Source organism: Xenopus laevis, chromosome 3L (genome assembly GCF_017654675.1).
Source record: "Xenopus laevis strain J_2021 chromosome 3L, Xenopus_laevis_v10.1, whole genome shotgun sequence".
Lineage (NCBI taxonomy): Eukaryota > Metazoa > Chordata > Amphibia > Anura > Pipidae > Xenopus > Xenopus laevis.
Genome location: NC_054375.1, coordinates 67,526,618 through 67,549,119, shown reverse-complemented (window position 1 = coordinate 67,549,119; position 22,502 = coordinate 67,526,618). Strand labels below are relative to the sequence as shown.

General features: G+C 34.4%; 1 protein-coding gene across 1 annotated transcript in view; it reads right to left on the bottom strand.

Moving 5' to 3' along the window:
* Positions 1–1,778: 1,778 nt before the first annotated feature.
* trhde.L (thyrotropin releasing hormone degrading enzyme L homeolog) overlaps positions 1,779–22,502 on the bottom strand; it is a 313,341-nt gene continuing 292,617 nt past the window's right edge. Inside the window, exons 16-19 of the mRNA XM_018241799.2 lie at positions 13,742–13,909; positions 13,506–13,646; positions 12,137–12,218; positions 1,779–2,506 (exon numbers count right to left, since the gene is read on the bottom strand). Coding sequence (XP_018097288.1) covers positions 2,360–2,506; positions 12,137–12,218; positions 13,506–13,646; positions 13,742–13,909 — 538 coding nt within the window. The 3' untranslated portion in view covers positions 1,779–2,359. The remainder of the gene's footprint in view (positions 2,507–12,136; positions 12,219–13,505; positions 13,647–13,741; positions 13,910–22,502) is intronic.

The following is a 22,502-nucleotide window of genomic DNA, read 5'->3' as shown; positions in this document are numbered from 1 at the left end:
ATAACTTTCACCCATGTGATCAATGGTTTGGAGAACACTCGGTGTTCATCTCACTTTGAAAAGAAATAATACAATTAGAATACTTTGTTTTTTCTGATTCGAAGAGTTTAAGATACTTAATCATCATAAAAAACAAGAGGTTGCATTTTTCTTTTAAACTCCTTTGTACTTGATTTTGCATAAAATACATTTTGACTTGTTTCAGTAAATTTAACAGCTTTCACCCTAGGCTACATTGCTGTTTGGGTCCTAAATGGTTGTAAGATACCAGTACACTTAAAATTGCTATTGCAAAAGTATAGCTGCTCATTATGCTAAATTGATAAAGGGGATATTTGGCTTATAAATGCTACACACATTTTAATAAAAGCAATCCTCAAGCAAGTCTGCAAGGAATGATGCTTATTAGTATTTTTTCAGTGCATGTCAAGTTTTCTTTATTTTAATTAGGACAAAAAGAATGAGAAAGACTTTCCACTTACAGCCTATCAAAGAATTAAATACTCAGCCATATTTTAGATTACCTATCATATTATGAAGCATGCTTAAAGCTGTATTCCATCAACACTAGGTTATTCAATATTTCTTTATAAAGCTTTTCCCTAAATCACTGGAGCCAGCAGCCTCATTAAATGAAAAAATAATCCTCCAGCAAAGATTTGACCAGATCTGTGTATATAGGGTTCCGTGTTCTTTGTTCCTAAAACACAATGTGTTTGTCGTCTTTTATGATGTTTGATTACAGGGTAATATAATGAAGTCACTCTTCTTAGGTAAAATTAAAGCATATTGTAAAATCTTTTGCTTCTTTAATGATGTTTTCGTCAACTTCTTTGGAAAATCTTTAACCGACATGTATTGCCAGATAGTGTCTGTATCTGTTCATTCTGCAGATTTCACAAGGGGATTACATTCTAATAACTTCAGCAAAATTTGCTCCAGTGCAGTAACCTATAGTGTTTTAAATTGTATCTGATAGAAGCTGGTGTGAAAACTGTGCCCCTCATGATGCCATTCATATTGCACTTGTACCTATAATTGATGAGCCAATCCGTCCAATTTGGCCAACAAATTTGCAAAACACATTGAAGTCATTGGGTGTTATTTTACTGCAACTTTTTCCATTCCACTGCAACTTTTTCAGAGCGCAATACATTGGAGTCTATGGGCATTTTTTTGTGGATTTTTTGTGGACATTTTTGCTCATTTTGCTAGTATCAACCTGAAGAGCTCTACACCTTGTGCTGGAGGTACTATTGTTTTTTCACTCAGCACCATACCCTACTTTATTAAGTGAGCACCACAATATAAGGTTCTACTCATAATAGCAAACATGGGATAAAAAAGTTTTCTATTTTTTATTTGGTGGGGCTGCAACTTTGTTATGCATGTTTGCACAAATTTCGTTAAAAAGATTGTATTCCTTACATTTTATTGTATGTTTGTATTGTGAAGTTTAATCGTTAGTACCAAGAAGAGATCCCATAACAGATAGCAACTCAGAGCTGTGAAAAGGAAATGCTTGTTCCTCAGTCATCTCCTGATGACCAAGAGGAATGAGTTCTGTTATACATTAACCTAAGACTAAATGGCTTATTGCAAATGGCTATGATAAAACACCCACAGATAAAAGGGGGTTTAGGACAGTTTTCAGAACTAAAATGATCCCTTAATCTCAACAGTTGTTCTTTTTATGAAAACTATACTGAATATGTTATGATGTAGTATAACTCTTGATTTGCTCATTTAACTTTTTGCCCCAAACAGAGACAATGCGATTGTAGAAAACCAATATAAATCCGTTTAATATGCATATGTATAATACATTGTTTACCTTTCAAAATATTTGTTGTTTTAATAGAAATTTTAGTCACTTATGGACAAACCATATGCTAGAAGTACATATACAATAAAGATAATGCTTTAACAGAGTTAATACTTGACTTGGCCTCTTGAGTGTTTCTTCTTTGTTTACTTCCATTACTGCACTGATTGTCATATATAGTCATTGTGCTTTTGCATAATGCCCACTCGTGATGAAACATCAGTTCAAATACAAAACCTGGACATTAATAGAAAGCATGCTGGACACACAGGCAGACTAAACAACCATGCAAAAAACATTGACATGCAACATTAATGTAATAGTTTGATTTTTATACTAGGAATATGTTTCAGTCATTGAGATTTTTTTTTGGAAAAAGGATCCTCTGATTTGAAAAAGAGCCAAGTTCAAAAATAGAGAAAGGCACACTGTGCCCTATCTTTGCTGTAGCTGAAGAATTTACAGCATGCATTCTGGTCTTTTCCATAAAATATGTCGTTACTGAAAATGAGTCACTTTGTAATACTTCATGTGTCAGTGTTTTAATGTTTTCCTTAGCCACTGAAAGAGTTCGTCCCTGTATAGATGTTGCCATTGTACATTTGCATCGACGGTCTCCATAGCACGAGACAGCGAAGCCACAGCAGATCCTCCTTCTTGCTGTTGTATGAAATCTTTCAGCTGTAAGAATAAAAAAGTGAAGCTGTTATATCTGCTTGTTATAGGGAGAAAATTATCCGTTAATTTAAAATTTGGGAACTGTGAATGTGATTAGATCATTCATACCAGCAATGTGCCAGTAGACAATTAATAATATGTAATTGGGTTACATTCAGTTTAGCAAATATTTTACAAAATATGTTGGACTCATCTCAAATCACTTTTGTTCATCATTGAAAAAAATCATCAATGTGTCCGTTCATCTACTACAAATGCTAAATATACATTTTTTATTACTAGTATCAGAAATTTGCAAACAAGCATTTTGGAAAGCTGCATTGTTCATCTAAACTAATTGCTGGGTAGCCATGCAGCATGTGAATCTTTACTTTAACCACTATAGGTACAACTGGGGCACTGGTGGTTGAGCACCTGGACCTAGTGGAAACCAAGAGAGATTAAAAGCAGGACGTTTCTTTAAAGGACAGATCTATCAAGCCTACACCCTACAGTATGCCTTCATGCTTACTTTTAATGAAAGCAAATATAAACATCCAGATCCACCCTGGCCATAGTCTCACTTATTGGCATTTTCAGCATCAGAAATGAATCTACTATTTACTCATTTCAGATGACAGCTTACAGTTTTCCACATCTATTTTCTTTTCAACCTGTGCTAGCAGTTGTCAGCTGGAATACAACTAGCCATCTGAGCATTGGGTCATGCTATTTGGTTTGAATCAAGGTATGGCATTTTCCTAAATAATATCCCAATAATGCTATAAATTGCTATATCCTGTTATTGTGCTGGTGTCTGTATTCATTGCTGCTAAAATAAACTGATAACAATAAAAGTTTGAGGCAATGTACTTTTTTAAGACCCTTGTTAATGTATGAATGTAAGGGTGTTGTTGAGCTACATATGAATGGGTTTGTGAAACTGTGTATATGTATATTTATAATGTGTGATGTTGTGAAGGGGTTTATGTGAGTTAGTAGACATTTTGGTGTAAATACATTCTCAGAGAAAACACTGAGGTGCTTGATTCACATAGAAATACTGTGTTAGGGATTCGGTTCATTGATGAATTGGTGGGTCTAAACTTGTCTTTTATTTAATTTATTTAATGCACCCTTTAGACCAATTCAATTCTACCCAGAAACATTTCCTAAAACAGGGGATTAAATATATTTTTTTATTCAGTTCCATTCACAGATTTGTTTTAAACAAATTTCAAATGGTAAATGACAAATTACTATTCGACTGCAAGAGTCCCTCTTCTTGTTCCTTTGGTAATGTAAGGGTCACCTAAGGACAGGATTATAAGTGTAAATTAAATTAAAAATAGGAGCTCACTACAGAAAAACTCATATAATTGCTATCCATTCCTGTGTGATTTTTAGAAACATATTTATCAACGAGTGAAAGTTAGAGTGCACCATTTGATAAATACTCTTTTAAAAATAAAAGGAATAAACAGGAAGCGGATGAGAATTTATAGTGTACTCTAATTTCATACTTAAGTCTGCCCCCTAGCCACACTTATTGATAGATAGAATGAGAGGCCTGAAGAATAGATTGCTGTGCAGTCACTGAATAACCTGGCAGTATAAAAATGTAAACATTCTTGAATGAAAATATGAATATCAGCAGTCATTTATTAATTTTCATTATTTTCCCCACTACAATCAGTATCTCTTCCCCCTAGCGACATGGGTAAGTAATCTAAATGATAATTTTTCAAATGAACTCACCAATAAAAGAACTGTATGTAGCTGAGCTAAAACTCTCAGAACCCTGAGTAATGCTTGCACAAAGGAGCATTCACATAGCTGGGAAGAGGAAGAATGGATGCTTAGACCCAACTAACAGGGATGGGGTATGGTAACAAAAATCAAGCTGCAATACTCAATTAGATAAACAATCACAGTGACATGTCCCCCAAATTTACTAGTACTAGTTATTGTAGGGGTGGGAAGGTGCTACTGGCTAGAAAGTACATTAAACGTGTCAAAAAAAACAAATAAAGATCCAATGGATAGCGCTCAGACCATATTATAATATAAAAATATATATCCTCCTATATATGTTTATTAGCAATTTGTAACAGCACATACATATGCATTAGAATAGATCATTTACCCCCATTATGAGTCCAAAAAACATGTAAATAAAATGTAGACACGCCGTCAGGAAGGTGATCTCATTTGGAACATGAGGGTAAATTATCTAATGTGCATTGCTGTGTCTTTACAAATAGCTAATATATATATATATATATATATATATATATATATATATATATATATATATATATATAAATATATATATGTGAATAAAGTACCCCCTCTTGTAAAATATAAGGATATTATAAGTTACCGAGGAGTTTCATGACCATATAAAAACACGAGGCCGAAGGCCGAGTGTTTTTATACAGGTCATGGAACTCCGAGGTAACTTCTAATATCCTCATATTTTGCAACTGGGGGTACTTTATTTATTATAATACACAAATTTCAATGAATCATGTGACAGAAATGACATCAGAACTCACCGTTTATAACTGATGACATCAGAACTCACCGTTTATAAGGATATAATTTACAAGATATTCATAGCTTTTGTGTATTATATATATATATATATATATATATATATATATATCTATATATATATATATATCTATATCATTTTACATTATAATAAGGCCTGAGTGTTATGTATTGGGTCTGTATATCTCTTTTCAATATACATGTTGGGAATGGTATCCTTGTTGTTCTATTGTACAGTATGTCCACCACTTTTGTATTCAACTGCAGAAATTGTAGTTGATATGAGAGCAATATCAGTAAGTCAGGCTCAGAGAGTACGCTGAACAGAAATCTTACCTGCTGCCAGTTTTGTGCTCTGCCTCTTAACCATGCAGGTATCACAGCAAGCAAACAAGCATCAGGGATTCTAGGACTATCTGACTCAAACCTTATGATATGCATGAATATGTCCATTATAACACAGAGAAAATGTATTGCCCATAAAAAACTTCATTCTAGATCCAAATACTGTGGCACAAAAGCCAGAATAAAACCGATTTCTTCCTGAGGAAGCACAGTGCTGTTTTGACACTTCTTAAGCTATTGTTGAACACCTTCTTCCCACTTGGAGGATCATTCACATTCTGTATAACCCCCTGCTATACTCTGGTATACCACTTAACAGTTGAGATTTATGAAATAATGTAAGCTATGAAGTGGCCGCACCCAGTTTTGCACAACCTAGAGCCATGTGAGACTCCATCCAGTTTCAAGAAAACCCCACCATCTTTGGTCAGTGACTTGGGACTCTTGTCTTTACTCCTGCCTTTATAAAGAGCAATTAATGTAATTTTGTTCAGAATAACCTCTCCTAAATGTACATTCAAATTACATTATTTATACTTTGTGGATTGTATTATTTTACGACTATGTAAAGTGAATTACCAGAAATAAAATGACATAGAGAACCATCTTTATTCATAGATATTTTGCATGCCTATATTTATAGGACTCCTCCAAGCCAAATTAATTTTGTTAACATACAACAAGCCTTCCCAAGACATCTTCACCATCTTTAAATCAGCCTACATGCTTTGAGCCATACAACACACTTCACAGATCCCTAGCTTACATTATTTTCTAGTACTAAAACTTTTTTTTTACAGAAACTTACAGGTCTGTAAAAAAAATCTTCACTTATAATAATAAAATTGTATTGACGTGTATTCTTTGGGTTGAGTGTTATAAATGTTGAGCTTACTGGGAGACATATCAAAAATGTGTCTACCTGTTAATTTGTGTGTATATCATTTACATCAGTATTAAATAATTTGTCAGTTTGACAGAAGCATTATAAAACAGGGTTAAGGATATAGTATTTTATTAAAAATGACCACATACTACAATATTTTTTGCTTTATTAAAATACAGCATTTGCCTAGCTCAGCCTTTATATTAACATTGTTTATACTTACAAGACAATTTCTGAAAAGGATATAAATTGCATAAGCAGTGATAAGGAACCAGTTCAACAATAACATCCTCTACGGCACATGCATTTTTAACCATTCTACAGTTTTGGATTCTCTGAGGCTGTATATATAGCAAGGCCAATGTATCACATCAGCAATAAAACATGGATAATGTATGACATGTATAGTGCTGTTGTAAATCATAGTTGTCTATTTAAAAGCACCCTGGCCCCTATGTAAATCATCAGTATGGTTAGAAAGAAGAGTGAGGCTCCCTCTGTTGCAGTTTGCAGCCTTTGGAAATGTGCAAAACTTTACAAGAGCCAGTGTTCATCAACAACCTTTTAGAGCAGCAACACCAGATTTTATGTTGCTGCCCCATACAACAGAAGAGGTAAGTAAGATGCTGGACAGTGGGGGGCAGTACATGTGTTGGGCTTAATGAAGTCTGTTGGGCTTAATGAAGTCATTTGCACATGGATAGGAAACTGGCTACAGGATCAGGTACAGAGGGTGGTTGTTAATGGGACATTCTCTACTTGGAGTAAGGTTCTTAGTGGGGTCCCTCAGGGCTCGGTATTGGGTCCACTTTTATTTAACTTGTTCATTACTGACTTAGGGGAGGGTGTTGTAAGTAATGTATCAGTGTTTGCAGATGACACAAAACTATCCAGCACAATTAATTCCATCCAGGATGTGGCATCCTTGCAACATGATCTTGACAAACTGGCAATCTGGGCAGCTAAGTGGCAAATGAGATTCAATTTTGATAAATGTCATGCACCTGGGATGTAAGAATACCCAAGCCACTTAAACCCTTAATGAGACTGCACTAGGCAAATCCATTATGGAAAAGTACCTTGGAGTCCTTGTAGATGATAAACTTGGCTGTAGCAGGCAATGCCAGTCAGCAGCATCAAGGGCAAATAAGGTCTTGAGCTGTATTAAAAGGGGCATAGAGTCACAGGAGGAGGTGGTCATTCTTCCACTGTACAGAGCACTTGTAAGGCCCCATCTAGAATATGCCGTACAGTTTTGGTCTCCATCACTCAAACAAGACATTATTGTATTAGAGAGGGTACAGAGAAGGGCAACTAAGCTGGTAAAAGGTATGGAAAATCTTAGCTATGAGGAAAGACTGGCCAAATTGGTGATTTTCACGCTGGAGAAGAGGCACTTAAGTGAGATATGATAACTATGTATACATATATAAGGGGATCATATAATAATCTCTCTAATGTATTATTTATCAGTAGGTCTTTCCAGCTGACACAAGGTCACCCATTCCGATTAGAAGAAAAGAGGTTCCACCTAAATATTCGGAAGGAGTTTTTCACAGTGAGAGCTGAGATGTGGAATTCTCTCCCTGAATCAGTTGTACAGGCTAATACATTAGACAGCTTTAAGAAGGGGTTGAATTGCTTTTTTTTAGCAAGTGAAGGAATACAGGGTTATGGGAGATAGCTCATCGTACAAGTAGATGTCTCTCATAGAGGAAATGACGTCATGCATAGTGGAAGCGGAATGACTTCCGCAAGCTAGGGGGCAGAGTGAGGTCTGGTGCTTAGGGTGGTACTGGATTTAAATGCAGCACTGGCTGTTAGTATCACATTTTGTTAGGTCTCCTATATGAGAATAGCTTTAAAGACATGTTATATTAATACAATTTTAAGGCTTAAGAGAGAAAATAGTTAAACACATTTGTAATGATGTTGAGTTTTCCGCTTGTCGAGATTCTATTTTAACAATTTTATTTATTTATTTATTCAGATATTTGCAGTGTATATTAAAATTGTATCTGTTGCTGTGACAGCCATGTCTATCTCTAATTCACGGATACATTAATTATGCTTAGCACAAAAACATGGATTACACAAGCAATGCATGCAGTGCATTTTCATAATACTGAAGGGTAGTTTCTATAAAATGTTTTTTATAGAGAGATTTTTACACACTTAACATGACTACACATTTAGATCTATCAGTCCTTAAACATGGGCCAGCCCAATCTAATAAACTAAAAGAACAGTGCACAAGTTTGACCGCCACTTCTTCCAATCATCTTGTGGCTTGTTCTCAGATTCTTCTATGGTTAGCTATTAACCCCTTTGTTTTTTATTCCCAATAAGTTTACAAAATCTAGCCTCTCATGTATTTTTATGTAAGGCCAAGATATTTCTTCAACAAAAGTACTATATATTGAAAGAAACATATTGGTCTTCAATTAAACACTGTATAGCTTTTCAGCACAATAAAATAAATTGAGTTGTAATTATGTTTATGCAGATTTTTTTGTTTGCTTACAGAATTCTTTTTAGTTTGATTTCTTTATATTTCTTTATATTTATCACATTTTTATAATTCTCACATTTTACTGCAGACCAAGGGGCAAAGTTACTAAAATTCGGATTTCTATTTTTTTTCTAAAAAAAATGTGTTTTTTAAATTTCTTTAAAACTCTAAAAACTCAAAATGTATTAATTAAAAAACAAAAAATCTGGGCCAAGTAAAAGCAGTCAAGGTCCTATATAAGTCAGCAGTTTTCTCATTTTTTTTCGCTAGTGATTGTTTGAAAAACTCAACATTTTATAGGTTTTAGAGGTATTTATATTTTGTCAGCTCATTCAGCACCTTTTTTCATTTGTGCGTTTTATATTCAGATCATTTAATAAATTCCATGGCATTTGTGGTTTTAGAGAGATAGAGTTTATTTGTGGTTCCCAAAAACCACTAAAATGAGAATATTGCTAAATATTATGTATTTTTTATTAGTTCTCTGTTGTATGTTGCTTATACATACAGATGCAGCCACTTTGGTTTGTCTGTTTGACACAGAATAACTAAACACAGATATCCCATTTATCTCATTTAACACAGAAAACTGTGTCACAACATCCCATCTAATTAAAGCATTCACCATTGTGAACAATGGTGCTTTGGTATGCTAATGAAAAGGTTAAATGCATTAAATGAGTTAAGATAACTTTAGATAACACAGTTTCTTCAATTAACTCTGAGTCATGACGCATTTAACTCACAAATCCAAGTGGCTTCATCTGTAAACTTGTATACAATTCTATGAATTCAAGGGTGCTTAAGTATAAAGTAAGAGTATAAAGTAAAGTATAATTCACAAAATGAAAAAAAGTAAAGATTTTATTTTGTTTACTGTTCATAATATGAATAAGTACAGTATATTTTAAAATGTCAGTCTAACTTTTAAGTTGCAGATCTGAAGGCAATTTCTGGATCTGACCAGGTTTCAGTGCATTTAACACCACACTGTGCCTCACCTTTATCACACTTCACAGTTTGTCATTTTACAAGTACATAAAGGTGATGATTTGATGTACTGATACAATCGAGTAGCTGTGACTTTTTTGTAGTATGACAAAATTCAGTTTAAAGGATGTCAAGATCGTGAAAAAAAATAATTCAGAGACTTCACAATACCCTTTCTTTAAAGTTTTCTCAAAAATCAACACAGAAATATTACTGCAACTAATATAAGTGATAAAGGGCTTTGCCCGAAACATGTCGTGAGAATAAAACACTTTTGCAGTTAACCTGGCTCAATTTTCGCTTATATTACTACAAATGCCTTATATGGACAAAGGCAGAGTTTGGGGGCACGAAAAGGCATTAATTGGAACCAGTCACCTACTCAGAATTACTACAACTAAATGCTAATTTATGGTTTAGTAACACAGATATATCACTATAACTAACTGTTTATGTAATAGGCATAAACATATTTTATACCTTGGCACTAGACTTGGCACTAGACTTGGCACTGACAGATATAACATTTTTTTGACTAATAAAAAGATTAAAAAAATGTAATGCCAAAAAAAACATGCCCGTCAAATTCATGTCTCCAATTGTAACCTGGTCAACATCTTATTGATCCAATGGAAGGTGCCTTATCAGTTTACTTCAGAGGAGCAATTCCAAAGGGGCAATTCATTGAGTAATGAGTAACTTTGTATTTTCTCATTTGCTAAAAACACTTCCAACCTTTCCTTAAAACCACATAAGGTGCATGCTGGTACAACTGCTTTAAAGAGATAATTCCTGATAAAACCTGATGACCTTACTTCCTCTGAAAGGAGCTATTGGAGAATAATGTATCAGGTAATTTATTTTGTAGTCTCCTTATATATTTATATATCCTCTCTAAAGTGCCTCTTCTCCAGTGCATACAACCCTAACCCCCATACCATTTTTCAGCTAAATCTCACTTCCCTTGAAAATTACCCTTTCCTTCCATTAATTATTACTCCATTTTTTCAATTCAACACTTAAGTTATTAGGGATGATCAAACTCTTCAATAACTTTTGATTTGCGTAAAAGTTTGCGAAATTGTGGTAAATTTTGTGAAAAGAGTCGAGACTTAGCTGGACTTGAATTTTAACTATTGAGTGCTGTTCTCATATCTATCACTAGACTACCATGGGAGGATTTTTAGCAATACAGGTGTCAGAGATCTGTTATCTGGTTACCTTCCCATTGTTTTGTTGAAGGGCTGCTAGGGGTGGGGTAGGAACGGGACCACTGCAGCGCAGCAGTGAAGCGTGATTAAAGTTTACCAGAGTCACATGACGGGGGCACCTGGGAAACTAACAACATGTTTAGTACTGTGCCAGATTTCAAAATTCAATATAAAAAATATGTTTGTTCTTTTGAAAAATGGATTTCAATGCAGGATTCTGCTTGAGGAACACTACTGAGGCATTGATGCATTTTGTATTAAACGTGCTTCCCATTACAGAATACAGGCAGTCCTCGAGTTACATACACCTGACTTACATACAACTCACACTTAGGGCTTAGTGCTAAAACTTCGAAATTCGACCATCGAATTGAAAAATTCGATAGTCAAAGTTTTTTTTGTTTAAATTTAGCTGTTTTCAATCAAATTACAAACGTTCAATCGATTGTAGAAATCGTTCGAATCGAACAATTCGAACAATTTAATCGATCGATCGAACGATTTTCAAAAAAAACCTTTGACTTCTAAAACCTTAGCCAAATGTTGGCTATAGGTTCTAGGAGGTCCTCATAGGCTAACATAGCAATTCGGCAGGTTTAAGGTGGCGAAGTCGAAGTTTTTTAAAGAGACAGTACTTCGATTTTCGAATGGTCAAATATTCAAAGTATTTTCAATTCGAATCGAAGTAGAAGTCGAATTTGGCCTGTTCGATGGTTGAAGTACCCAAAAATTACTTCGAAATTCGAAGTTTTTAATTCGAAAATTCACTTCGACCTTTGATAAATCTGCCCCTTACAGATGGGGGCTGTTACAGTAACATACTATAGTTTACTTTTTTAGCATTTAACTATAATAAACACCTTCCCCAATCCCCTTTGGCTTGTGTTGTTTACTGCAGAGCACAGAAAGATAAAAATAAATACTTTAAGACAGACTTCTGTATAAGTTGCATTTAATAAGTAAATGTATATGTTTCAACTTACATACAAACTCAACTTAAGAACAAACCATATCTCTTCTGTAACCCGGGAACTGCCTGTACATTAACTAACGTTAGTTTTATGTCTAATGAGTTTTTTTCCCTTCACAGACACATGGATGCTGGTGCACAATATATATGACTGTACTTTATTTAGAAAATAAAAAATGATTACCTCATTTAGTTCTTCTTCTGTATTGAGAAATTCAGTTACTCCACTAATGAGCTTTGAATTCATAAACAATGCTTCTCCATATCTAAAAAAAAAAGTTATAGATTGACATTAACATATATGACATATATACAATACTAGTATATATGTAAAATACTGAATAGAATACACAGCTCAAATCCATTTCTTTATATTTTATCTGTTATCTTCTCAAAAATATTCTTGTTTTTGCTACATTTTCACTTAAAGTAGGGACAGTAGAAAGTGTTGGGCCATTATCAATGATAACATGCCAGCGGATAGCTTTAAAGAGTTTGTGAAGTTTGACCTTGATGCAAAATATCAAACACAATTATTTCAGTCTGCCAGAAGAATTTAATAATGAGGATGCTGCTTACCAGCACTTTGTTAGTCATTATGCCTATAACACAGTGTAACACAGAAGAAGAGAGGATATACTTGTTCTGTGCTAAGAAAACTGGGGTTAATGCTTCCAGCTCCAGTAATAAAAACTAAGAACATGAAGCCCAATTAATACAGATCATGTGGGATTTACACTGGATGATTCTTTTGTATGTTGTGTTGTTTGTAGATAGTTGCTGGTTCTGGAGAGCTGGTTAAAATGTTTTTCTATCAAGTAATATTGCTGTAAGAACACAAACACCATGATTCAACAACAGCTTCCAGCATCCTTTAACTCATGATGATAAGGTCAAATAGTCTTTGGTTTCTAGTCCAGCAACAATTGAGTAAGGTATGGTTGGGTAACAGTGTTTAGATATCATTTGCTAGTAATATGATCTGTTGCTTTTTGAAGCAGAATATTGTGTTATGAATTTATGATAATATCCCTTACCAAAGAAAATGATTTATTCTCTAAACAGTGTATTATGGGTGGAAGCATGTATTTTTTGTGATACTGAGCTATTTGTACATATAAATAAAACCTGCCAGAGTGCTGCTACAGAGCTTTAAAACAGCACTGATAGTGGCCATAAATAGATTGCATTGCTTGTATAGGGGAAGCAACATGACAGTTAAAAGTGATACATATGTATACAAAATATTCTTTCCCCATAATAAACTAGACTTCATACGGTAGAATTTAAGATATTATCAATGAAGCCCAATATCTTATACAATGGATGTATCTGTGTTGAAATGTCATGAGACAACAAAATATTTTCAGAATATTTTTTGTCACATATAGGGTGTGTTCTTCATCAATTTTATAATTTTAGCTAAAGGTAAATAAAGTGTTACGTTTAAATATGGCCTATTAGTAGCCATATTTACATTACTTCCCTTATTTAAACAAATATTTATTGTACATCTATCTTATTACAATGTGTGATGGATAGTTTGTTCTTACCTAGCATTTAAAATCTTCCATTTGTCTCTGAAGAATTTCCAAGCTAAATCTCTGCCATGCGGGTTTCTTGCCACGTGAATAATAACATCAATAGCATCTTGATCCAATACCACTTCTGAGTTCAAGGACAGATTCAAAAGCCTTAAATGAAATAAGTCAAAATGGCATGACTAAGGATTTGGGGCTAAATGCATGTCAAATGGTAATATTTTCCATTATAAATTGGACTCCTTTACCTATTCAGTAAGTTTCTATTATCACTGCAGGTCAAAGCTTCTAATAGAATTTTCTTTTCTGATACAGCTGTGGAAGAATGAAATTTCATCCAAATGAATTCCCATACATCTTCATCCATTAGGGATACTCCTGTGCAATAGACTATGTCACGGACGTTTGGTGGAATTCTATAAAATCAAACACAAATTAAATAAAGGTTATCCCTCTTGAATCACATATAAAGCATTATGTTTGATTTGGTTTGTGCTGTGACACTGGGCAAAGCCATTCTGCAAGGCATACATTTTTCATTATTTACATCATAAAGCTCAGCTGTTAGCAGGGAACACTGAAGAACCGACAAGTTCATTTTTAAAAAGAACATGAAACATTAAAGTCACTGACTTTAAATGTATTAAATTGTTCATAATTGGCTACCAATGTTCTGTACTTGATTTCTTTTTGACAGGACTATGCACACATCAGATATGTTAGGAGTTTCAGAGAAGTACAGAAAGCTAAATAATTTTCATAAGGAGAAATGACAAGAATGTTATTCAGTGCTAAGGGAAAAAATATAATTTAAAAACAAATTAAAGCGCAATTGCTCTATTAATTGTAGTGCAACATGTGGGCATGTATATATACCCGAGTATAAGCCGAGTTTTTCAGCATCCAAAATGTGCTGAAAAAGTCTACCTCGGCTTATACTCGGGTCAGCGGTAGCCGACCCGAATAGCTGAGATTGCAGTCACTTTTAATCATTCCTATACCAACAGTACACTTGGGGAGAGACTGCAATATCCCACAATGCTCTCTGTTGGTTATATGAAAGAATAACAGTGCGCCCTCTGTTGGTTATATGAAAGAATAACAGTGACTGCAATATCACACAGCGCCATCTGTTGGTTATATGAAGGAATAACAGTGACTGCAATATCACACAGCACCCTCTGTTGGTTATATGAAAGAATAACAGTGCGCCCTCTGTTGGTTATATGAAAGAATAACAGTGACTGCAATATCACACAGCGCCATCTGTTGGTTATATGAAAGAATAACAGTGACTGGAATATCACACAGCGCCATCTGTTGGTTGTATGAAAGAATAACAGTGCGCCCTCTGTTGGTTATATGAAAGATTAACAGTGACTGCAATATCACACAGTGCCATCTGTTGGTTGTATGAAAGAATAACAGTGTGCCCTCTGTTGGTTATATTAAAGAATAACAGTGACTGCAATATCACACAGCGCCCTCTGTTGGTTATATGAAAGAATAACAGTGACTGCAATATCACACAGCACCCTCTGTTGGTTATATGAAAGAATAACAGTGACTGCAATATCACACAGCGCCATCTGTTGGTTATATGGAAGAATAACAGTGACTGCAATATCACACAGTGCCCTCTGTTGGTTATATGAAAGATTAACAGTGATGGCAATATCAAACAGCACCCTCTGCACATGGTAGTGGGACAGTGGGACAATGCACACAGTAATCCGTTTGGCAATACTCTGTCACCATCAACTTTGCAAAGAAGTCTGGTTGATCGCTGGGGGGGTCGCTTTGGCAGAATGTGCGCTGCTGGGAGACAGGGCTGTAGTTGTGTCTAGGCTTATACTAGAGTCAATAAGTTTTCCCAGTTTTCGTAGGTAAAATTAGGTACCTCGGCTTATACTCGGGTCGGCTTATACTCGAGTATATACGGTATATATATATATATACAGTATATATATATATATATATATATATATATATATATATATATATATGGACAGAGCAGAGAGGAACAGTATCCCTTACTGTATAGGTCAGCTGTCCCAGGTGCTGTTTAAATGTAAACAAAAAAGGCACCACATTTGGGAGCTAGTGATTTATTGAAAAAAATCCAATGTCTAAAATGCACTTTTGTGTTTTATATATATATATATATATATATATATATATATATATATATATATATATATATATATATATATATATATATATATATAAATATATCAAATCAAATGCCCTAATTGATAACTGGAGACCCATCATCCAGAAAGCCCAGAATTATGACCATAGAGTCCATTGTAAGCAAATAATTCTAATCTTTAAAAACAAATCATCTTTAATAATAAAACAGTACCTTGTAATTAATGGTAACTGAGCTGTATATCAGATAGAGGATCAGCACTCACTGTAGTTGACCTTTCTCAAGGATGTCGTCGGATTAAATATGTAACACATTATACAAATAAAGCATTTCTTCAATTCAACTACAGTGAGTGCCAATCCTCTATCTGCTATTACTTCAATTTGATTGTGCACCACTGGAATCATACTGATTACAGTGCTGGTACTGTGGGACATTATATATATATATATATATATATATATATATATATATATATATATATATATATATATATATATATATATATATATATATATATATATATATATATTTATTATATGTTTTAATATAGAAAAGCCTGCCTTTCTAGTGTCACCGTTTAATAATCCTTGCAAGAATAATTTTAAACTTCAATCAACAATGCATGGCAGTGAAAATTGGGATTTGTACAACTCATTGTTACATTTCCGTCCATCTACAAAATGTATTCTCACATCTCAATCCCTTTACATTATTTGAATAGTACCTCCGTCTGAATTTCCAATAATAGGTCATATGAACAGCTGTCTGAACAAGCCTGCAGCAAGCCTGTCATTAGCAGCCTTACTTGTCCATCTCTTTTCATCTGGCCAAGATTACATAAAATTCTGTGCTTTATGTCAGATGTGCACTGTGTTCTCGGCATTAACATTTAGCATACTGGCTGATTCTTGACATTTGCATAAGTGAATATGCATTACAGGATAAAGATGATTATATGTCACTTGCTACTCAGACAATAAATTTATCTTTGCATTGAGCTTCTAGCTTTTGCTAGTACCTATCCTGGCTATGCTTTTAAATCAGTATCATGGGGGATTAACCATTTTAAGGCTTCTTTAAAAACCGCTAGCATCAGTTTTTAAATTTAGTTTGCTTTGTGTGCTGCCTATGAACTAGGCAATGATGACATTAGACAGATGGTGATCATTGTATTTATGATTAAACACAATCATTAGGAACGTCAAAGCAGTGGTCTCTGGCCATTTACTGACTAAGACATATGGTTAATTTTAATATATATTTTAATAAAGGCTAAGTTCTAATTACACCCACAATGATCAAATGTGATTGCACCCCAACAGTAGGTCAATTTATGAAGATCTCAGCTGGCTGCTGGAATCGTAGAAACTTACAATTTTTTAGAATTTATAAAAAGACAACTTTAGAATTAAATAAAGCCGGTTCAGACTTACTGAGTTGCCATATAAGTCAACGGGAAGTGTTTATTCAGGATTTTGGCAAGTAAGATTGTAACATAATAAGTAAGGTTGAATAAAGATGCATACCCATAAAGTTCAACCTTATATGTCTATAGATAACCTGCCTAACTGCCAGTTGATCAAAAGCAGATAATGGCACTTTTTTAGAAAAAACTTAACAGTTGCTATTGCACAGATGGCTTGAAATGAATCTTAAACTGAGATTCACAAATGCTTATAGCCAAATGTCGCAAACCCAAGCCCTAATAGTCCTATCTAAGTTGGGGAGCAAAACACCATAAAAGTATAAGCAGGAATACCAGAACACTTGGGGCAAATTATGAAAAATGTAACAAAATGAATACTAAAGGAGATATCTATTAAGGTTCAAGTTTTCCACAAAAATTCGAGTTGATTTTTTTGGTTGAAACTCACATGGGTTAAAAAAAATTTGAGATTTATTATACCATGACCCTGGAAATAACTAGAATCTGAAAATAAACCTGTCGAAGTCACGTAGGATTCAATGTCAGAGATCCCTTGAACCATTTGAAGATGTTAATAGCCTGCATGATGTTCAAGTTTTTTTTCGAAGGATTTTTCCCAGAAAACTCAAATAATTCAGGCAATATTTAAGTTTTTTCTGCTGAAACTTGAAACTCGCAGAATCTAGTTTTTTACATTCCAGTTTTTTCTAAGACAAGAAACCATTCGAGTTGTAAAAACCACCAAAATCTCTAATACAACACTTCACCGGGTAAAAATCGTCGAGGTCCTATAGAAGTGAATGGAAGCTGCACTGATCCTTTTGGACCACTTTCAATTAATCAGTACTTTTAGAGGCTTTCATATTTTTTTTTCTCTAGGAATTTTTTAGGAGAGAGCTCAGCATAATTTTCCATTTTTAATTTTATTTATTTGGATTTTTTAATAAAAACCATGAAAGTGAGCCCGTTGATAAATAGGCATATTTATCAAAATGTGAGTTTAGATTCTACATTCTATTTATTCCTATGGGATTTTAGGGGCAAATTTATCAAAATACGAGTTTATAAGAAGTGTGTTAGTTTTCTTATCATCAAAGCTGATTTGAGAGTCTATCTTAGCTATGGATAAGTAGGGGTGGGCCAAGCCGACCATGCTCTCTAGGCAACCCGGCCAGTCATCTTGCTCCTCTCCGTACATGCTAGTGAACGTGCGCATGTCAAACTTTTGTTTTGCCTTGGCGTTGTTTGCTTCTGCAAAAATATATATATAATATGCTTGGAAACCCTCCCCTATGGCTTGTATTATGTAGAGGACTCAAAAAAAAAGCTAATATAATGCTGTTTGTAAATAACATATATATTGGAATATATGCTGTTGTTAAAGGGTTGATAAATCATTCACATTGACATTATTTCTGTTAGTTATCCTTCTTCCTTAGATTTACATATAGCTCCTTTGAGATTTGACATCTGGAATACATTTAAGTATAATGCCAATGAGTACTGTTTCAGTGCATATCTCCAGTGCCTGCCTTGTTTGAATGACAGGTATTTTCCCTTGTGTACACAGACACACTGCTGATAGGCTTCAGATGTTCATGGACTGTGGTTCCTTTACATGCCATAAAGCAGGGAACAACATGCACAAAGAGCTTAAATACAAATCTTCTATAGTGAAGACAAAGGCATGCACCTGTGCACATGTATAACTCCTCTTTTAAACATAGTATGGCAATGGTATCAATAATTGGCTGGAAAGACCTACTGGTAAATTAAGCATTAGAGAGATTATTATATGATCCCCTTATATATTTATACATATTTATCATATCATCCCTTAAGTGCCTCTTCTCCAGCGTGAACATCCCCAATTTGGCCAGTCTTTCATCATAGCTAAGATTTTCCATACCTTTTACCAGCTTAGTTACCCTTCTCTATACCCTCTCTAATACAATAATGTCCTGTTTGAGTGATGGAGACCAAAACTGTACCGCATATTCTAGATGGGGCCTTACCGCTGCTTTATATAGAATGACCCCTTCCTCTCGTAAATCAATGCCCCTTTTAATACAGCTCAAGACCTTATTTGCCCTTGATGCTGTTGACTGGCATTTCTTGCTACAGCCAAGTTTATTTGATTTGACTATTCACCACCTTAAACCTGCTGAATTACTGTTTTAGCCTATGGGGGATCTCCTGGGACCAATTTGGAGTTGTTTGCTTTTTCAGAGAAAAAACTTGAATAGAATTCGATTTGAGTTTGTGAGTGGATCCTATTCACTCGAGTACAACAAATTCTATTTTTTTTATTAAATTGCAGTGGGTTGAATTTTGAGTTCATGGAAGTTCATAAGAGTTTACAATAACTCCCATGAACTAGAAATTCGACCTTGATAAATCTGCCCCTGAACTCATTTGCCACTTAGCTGCCCAGATTGCCAGTTTGTCAAGATCCTGTTGCAAGGATGCCACATCCTGGATGGAATTAATTGGGCTGGATAGTTTTGTGTCATCTGCAAACACTGATACTTTACTTACAACACCCTCCCCTAAGTCATTCATGAACAAGTTAAATAAAAGTGGACCCAATAGGGACCACACTAAGAACCTTAATCCAAGTAGAGAATGTCCCATTAACAACCACCCTCTGTACCCAATCCTGTAGGCAGTTTCCTATCCATGTGCAACAACTTTATTAAGCTCAACAGACCTTAGTTTAGAAAGCAGTCATTTGTGGGACTTATACAATTCATGAAGCATGAATTACTTTTCTATAACCCCCTCCTTATATTAATATTTGGTCTTGTGCTTTTATATGGTTATTAAATTGCTTTGTGTAACATCTTGATGTCTAGAAAAAGAATACATCTGCATGTCCTGAAAACTGAATGACATAATTATTATAAAATTATTTGAAGGACTCCTTAATCAATCATACCCTACCTGTCATTTGAAGCAGCATGCACACAGTCATATATATTAAGCACACAGAACTGTATGTCAAAGCTGTGACAGCAATGAAACCAGCTGACAGTTAGGGGGTTATTTACTAAAATTAACTTTTTTTCATGTTTTACCAGAAACAAACTTGACCTAACTCCCATCCGCAAATTTGGCTAATTAACTTAAATAAATAAACTAAAAAAAAAAATCGGATTAAAAAAAACTTTAAAAATTCGAGCTTTAATGTATACCCCAAATTTTTCGTGTTCTAAAGCTTAAAAACTCAAATTTTTTGAGTTCAAGTGAAAACCAGTGTTAAACACCCCAAAACACCTGAAAATTGTTAAGGCAAAAACCATCTTCAAATGGTAAAATGGACCTCTGCCATTGACTTTTTACATGAATTCAAAAATTTTAGCTGGAGTATTTTCTGATTTGGGGCATAATAAATCTCTAAAAATTTGAGTCTTTTTAGTGAAAAAATGATTCTTATGATGTTTGTAATTTTACTCCGATCAGAATGTTCTTTTTAACAGAGCAGGACTTATGTTTTAATAAAAGCATGTAGGTAGTCCAGGAGTGCAGGTTCACTCTCAAGTGAATGGGTCAGGTAACATTACTGAGCCCCTCAAAACATTGAGACCCAAAAAGAAGGAAAAGAAAGTAAATTGTGATGCAGATATCAAGATATGTACCATGAAAGTCTGACAACACCATATTCAGGTGCAAGCAACATAGGTCTGGGGTATAGAGAAAAATGAGCATTTGGAGTTGTGGACAGTTTGTTTACTTGCAGGAGTATATAATGAAGTGTGGATATAACATGATTCCTTATTCAACACATCTGGTATTTGAGAATGCTGTTTTAGTATCTGGGTCTGAATCTGGCAAAAAGAACAATAAGTTTATTCCGAGGGTCTTTGAAATCAACATGGGCCACATACCAGATCTTTGTGGTTCTGTCGTAATGATTTATTCTGATATGTCTGACTAACAGAACATCTGGATGAGCCCAACTAGAAACTGACTATACACAGAGCTGGTTCGCTTGCATTAACACCAAACAATGTAGTGCAAGAAAAAGGCAGACTGTACCAGTTAAAAGCAGGAAATTGAGCTTTGTAATTACTGCTTGCTTCACTAAAGATGATAGCTAAAAGGCACTTTGTGGCTCATTGGTGCAAACAAATAATTTGTTTCAGGTCCAGTGCAGTAGTTAGTAGGTTACCCTCATTCATGAACATGGCATTGCTGAAAGAAAATCTGATAGTATTCCATTTTAATGGATGAGTTTCTCACTGTGTGCATTTTGTTGAAAATAACCTGTGAAAAATATTACCATTAATTTGTAAATTGAGCCAGATTATGAAAAAGGCATATACAACTGAACTATTATTCATGGGAAAGAATGCTTAGCATAATAATATCTTATTTGACTTGACAGACGGTACTGTGTGATAAAATCAACTAATCGCCTAAAGAGACTACAGATAATGCATAGAATTAAAATGAGAATCAAAGAAATCTCAGCATTATTATACAGTATTGGTTACTGTATTCTGCAATTGCAGAAAAATCAACCATGCTATTTGTTAGCAGTGCACTGTAAATTGTTGACTCAAGCAGGAATCAGACCAGATATAACCAGCCAGTTACTCATGGTTACTCATGGTTCTGGTTGTAGCCAGGCCCAGAAGGTCACAAATAAATTGTTAAAAAGGAAAATAATAAAACGTTTCTAAAAAAGGTATCTATTAAAATTGACTATGGTTTGGTTTGTTTTTAATAACAGCAATGGTACCCCTTATAAAAAGCAAAATTTCAATAGTAAAAAGAATTGTGAAAAAAAGTGAAATTCTCAAACAAAAAAGAGAAATAAATGAAGAATAAGAAAGAAATAAGACACGTGGGCTAATATCCATTGCAACTAAAGAGGGGAAAAAGCATTAATACTTGAATGAATATTCTGTTGGTATGCCAACACAATTTAAAAGGGACACTTAAATATTATACAGTAATTCAGAAAGGATAACTAGGGGGCAATAGGGCACAAAGTGACAGATTTGTTTTAGGAAATTATGAGGGATTTCCTCTAGTATAAAAAAAATATGTTTTTCATTTCTGTCAATATATAGGTACAAAGATGGAAGCAGAACTGTTCCCACTGAAATGCCATGCACAACATGACTACTTGTGCTCATTTTTGCTAGCACCAGTTTGCCAGATTGACCTACTAAATGCCTAAATGTGAACCTTCAGTAAGTACAGTATCTTCTTTGCCTACAGCTGCCAGGTGTGCCTATTTGTGACAAATTTACTAACTAGGAAATCTTTGCATCTCTAGTACCTGAAAATTTGTAGGGGGTGCAATTAAACTAAAATTCTGGGAAATCATTTTTAAAAAAATTTGTTTGCACTTTACTATTACATAATCTGTAATAATTTGCATTAGGTTTGCTTACAGCAATTTAAAGATAACATATTG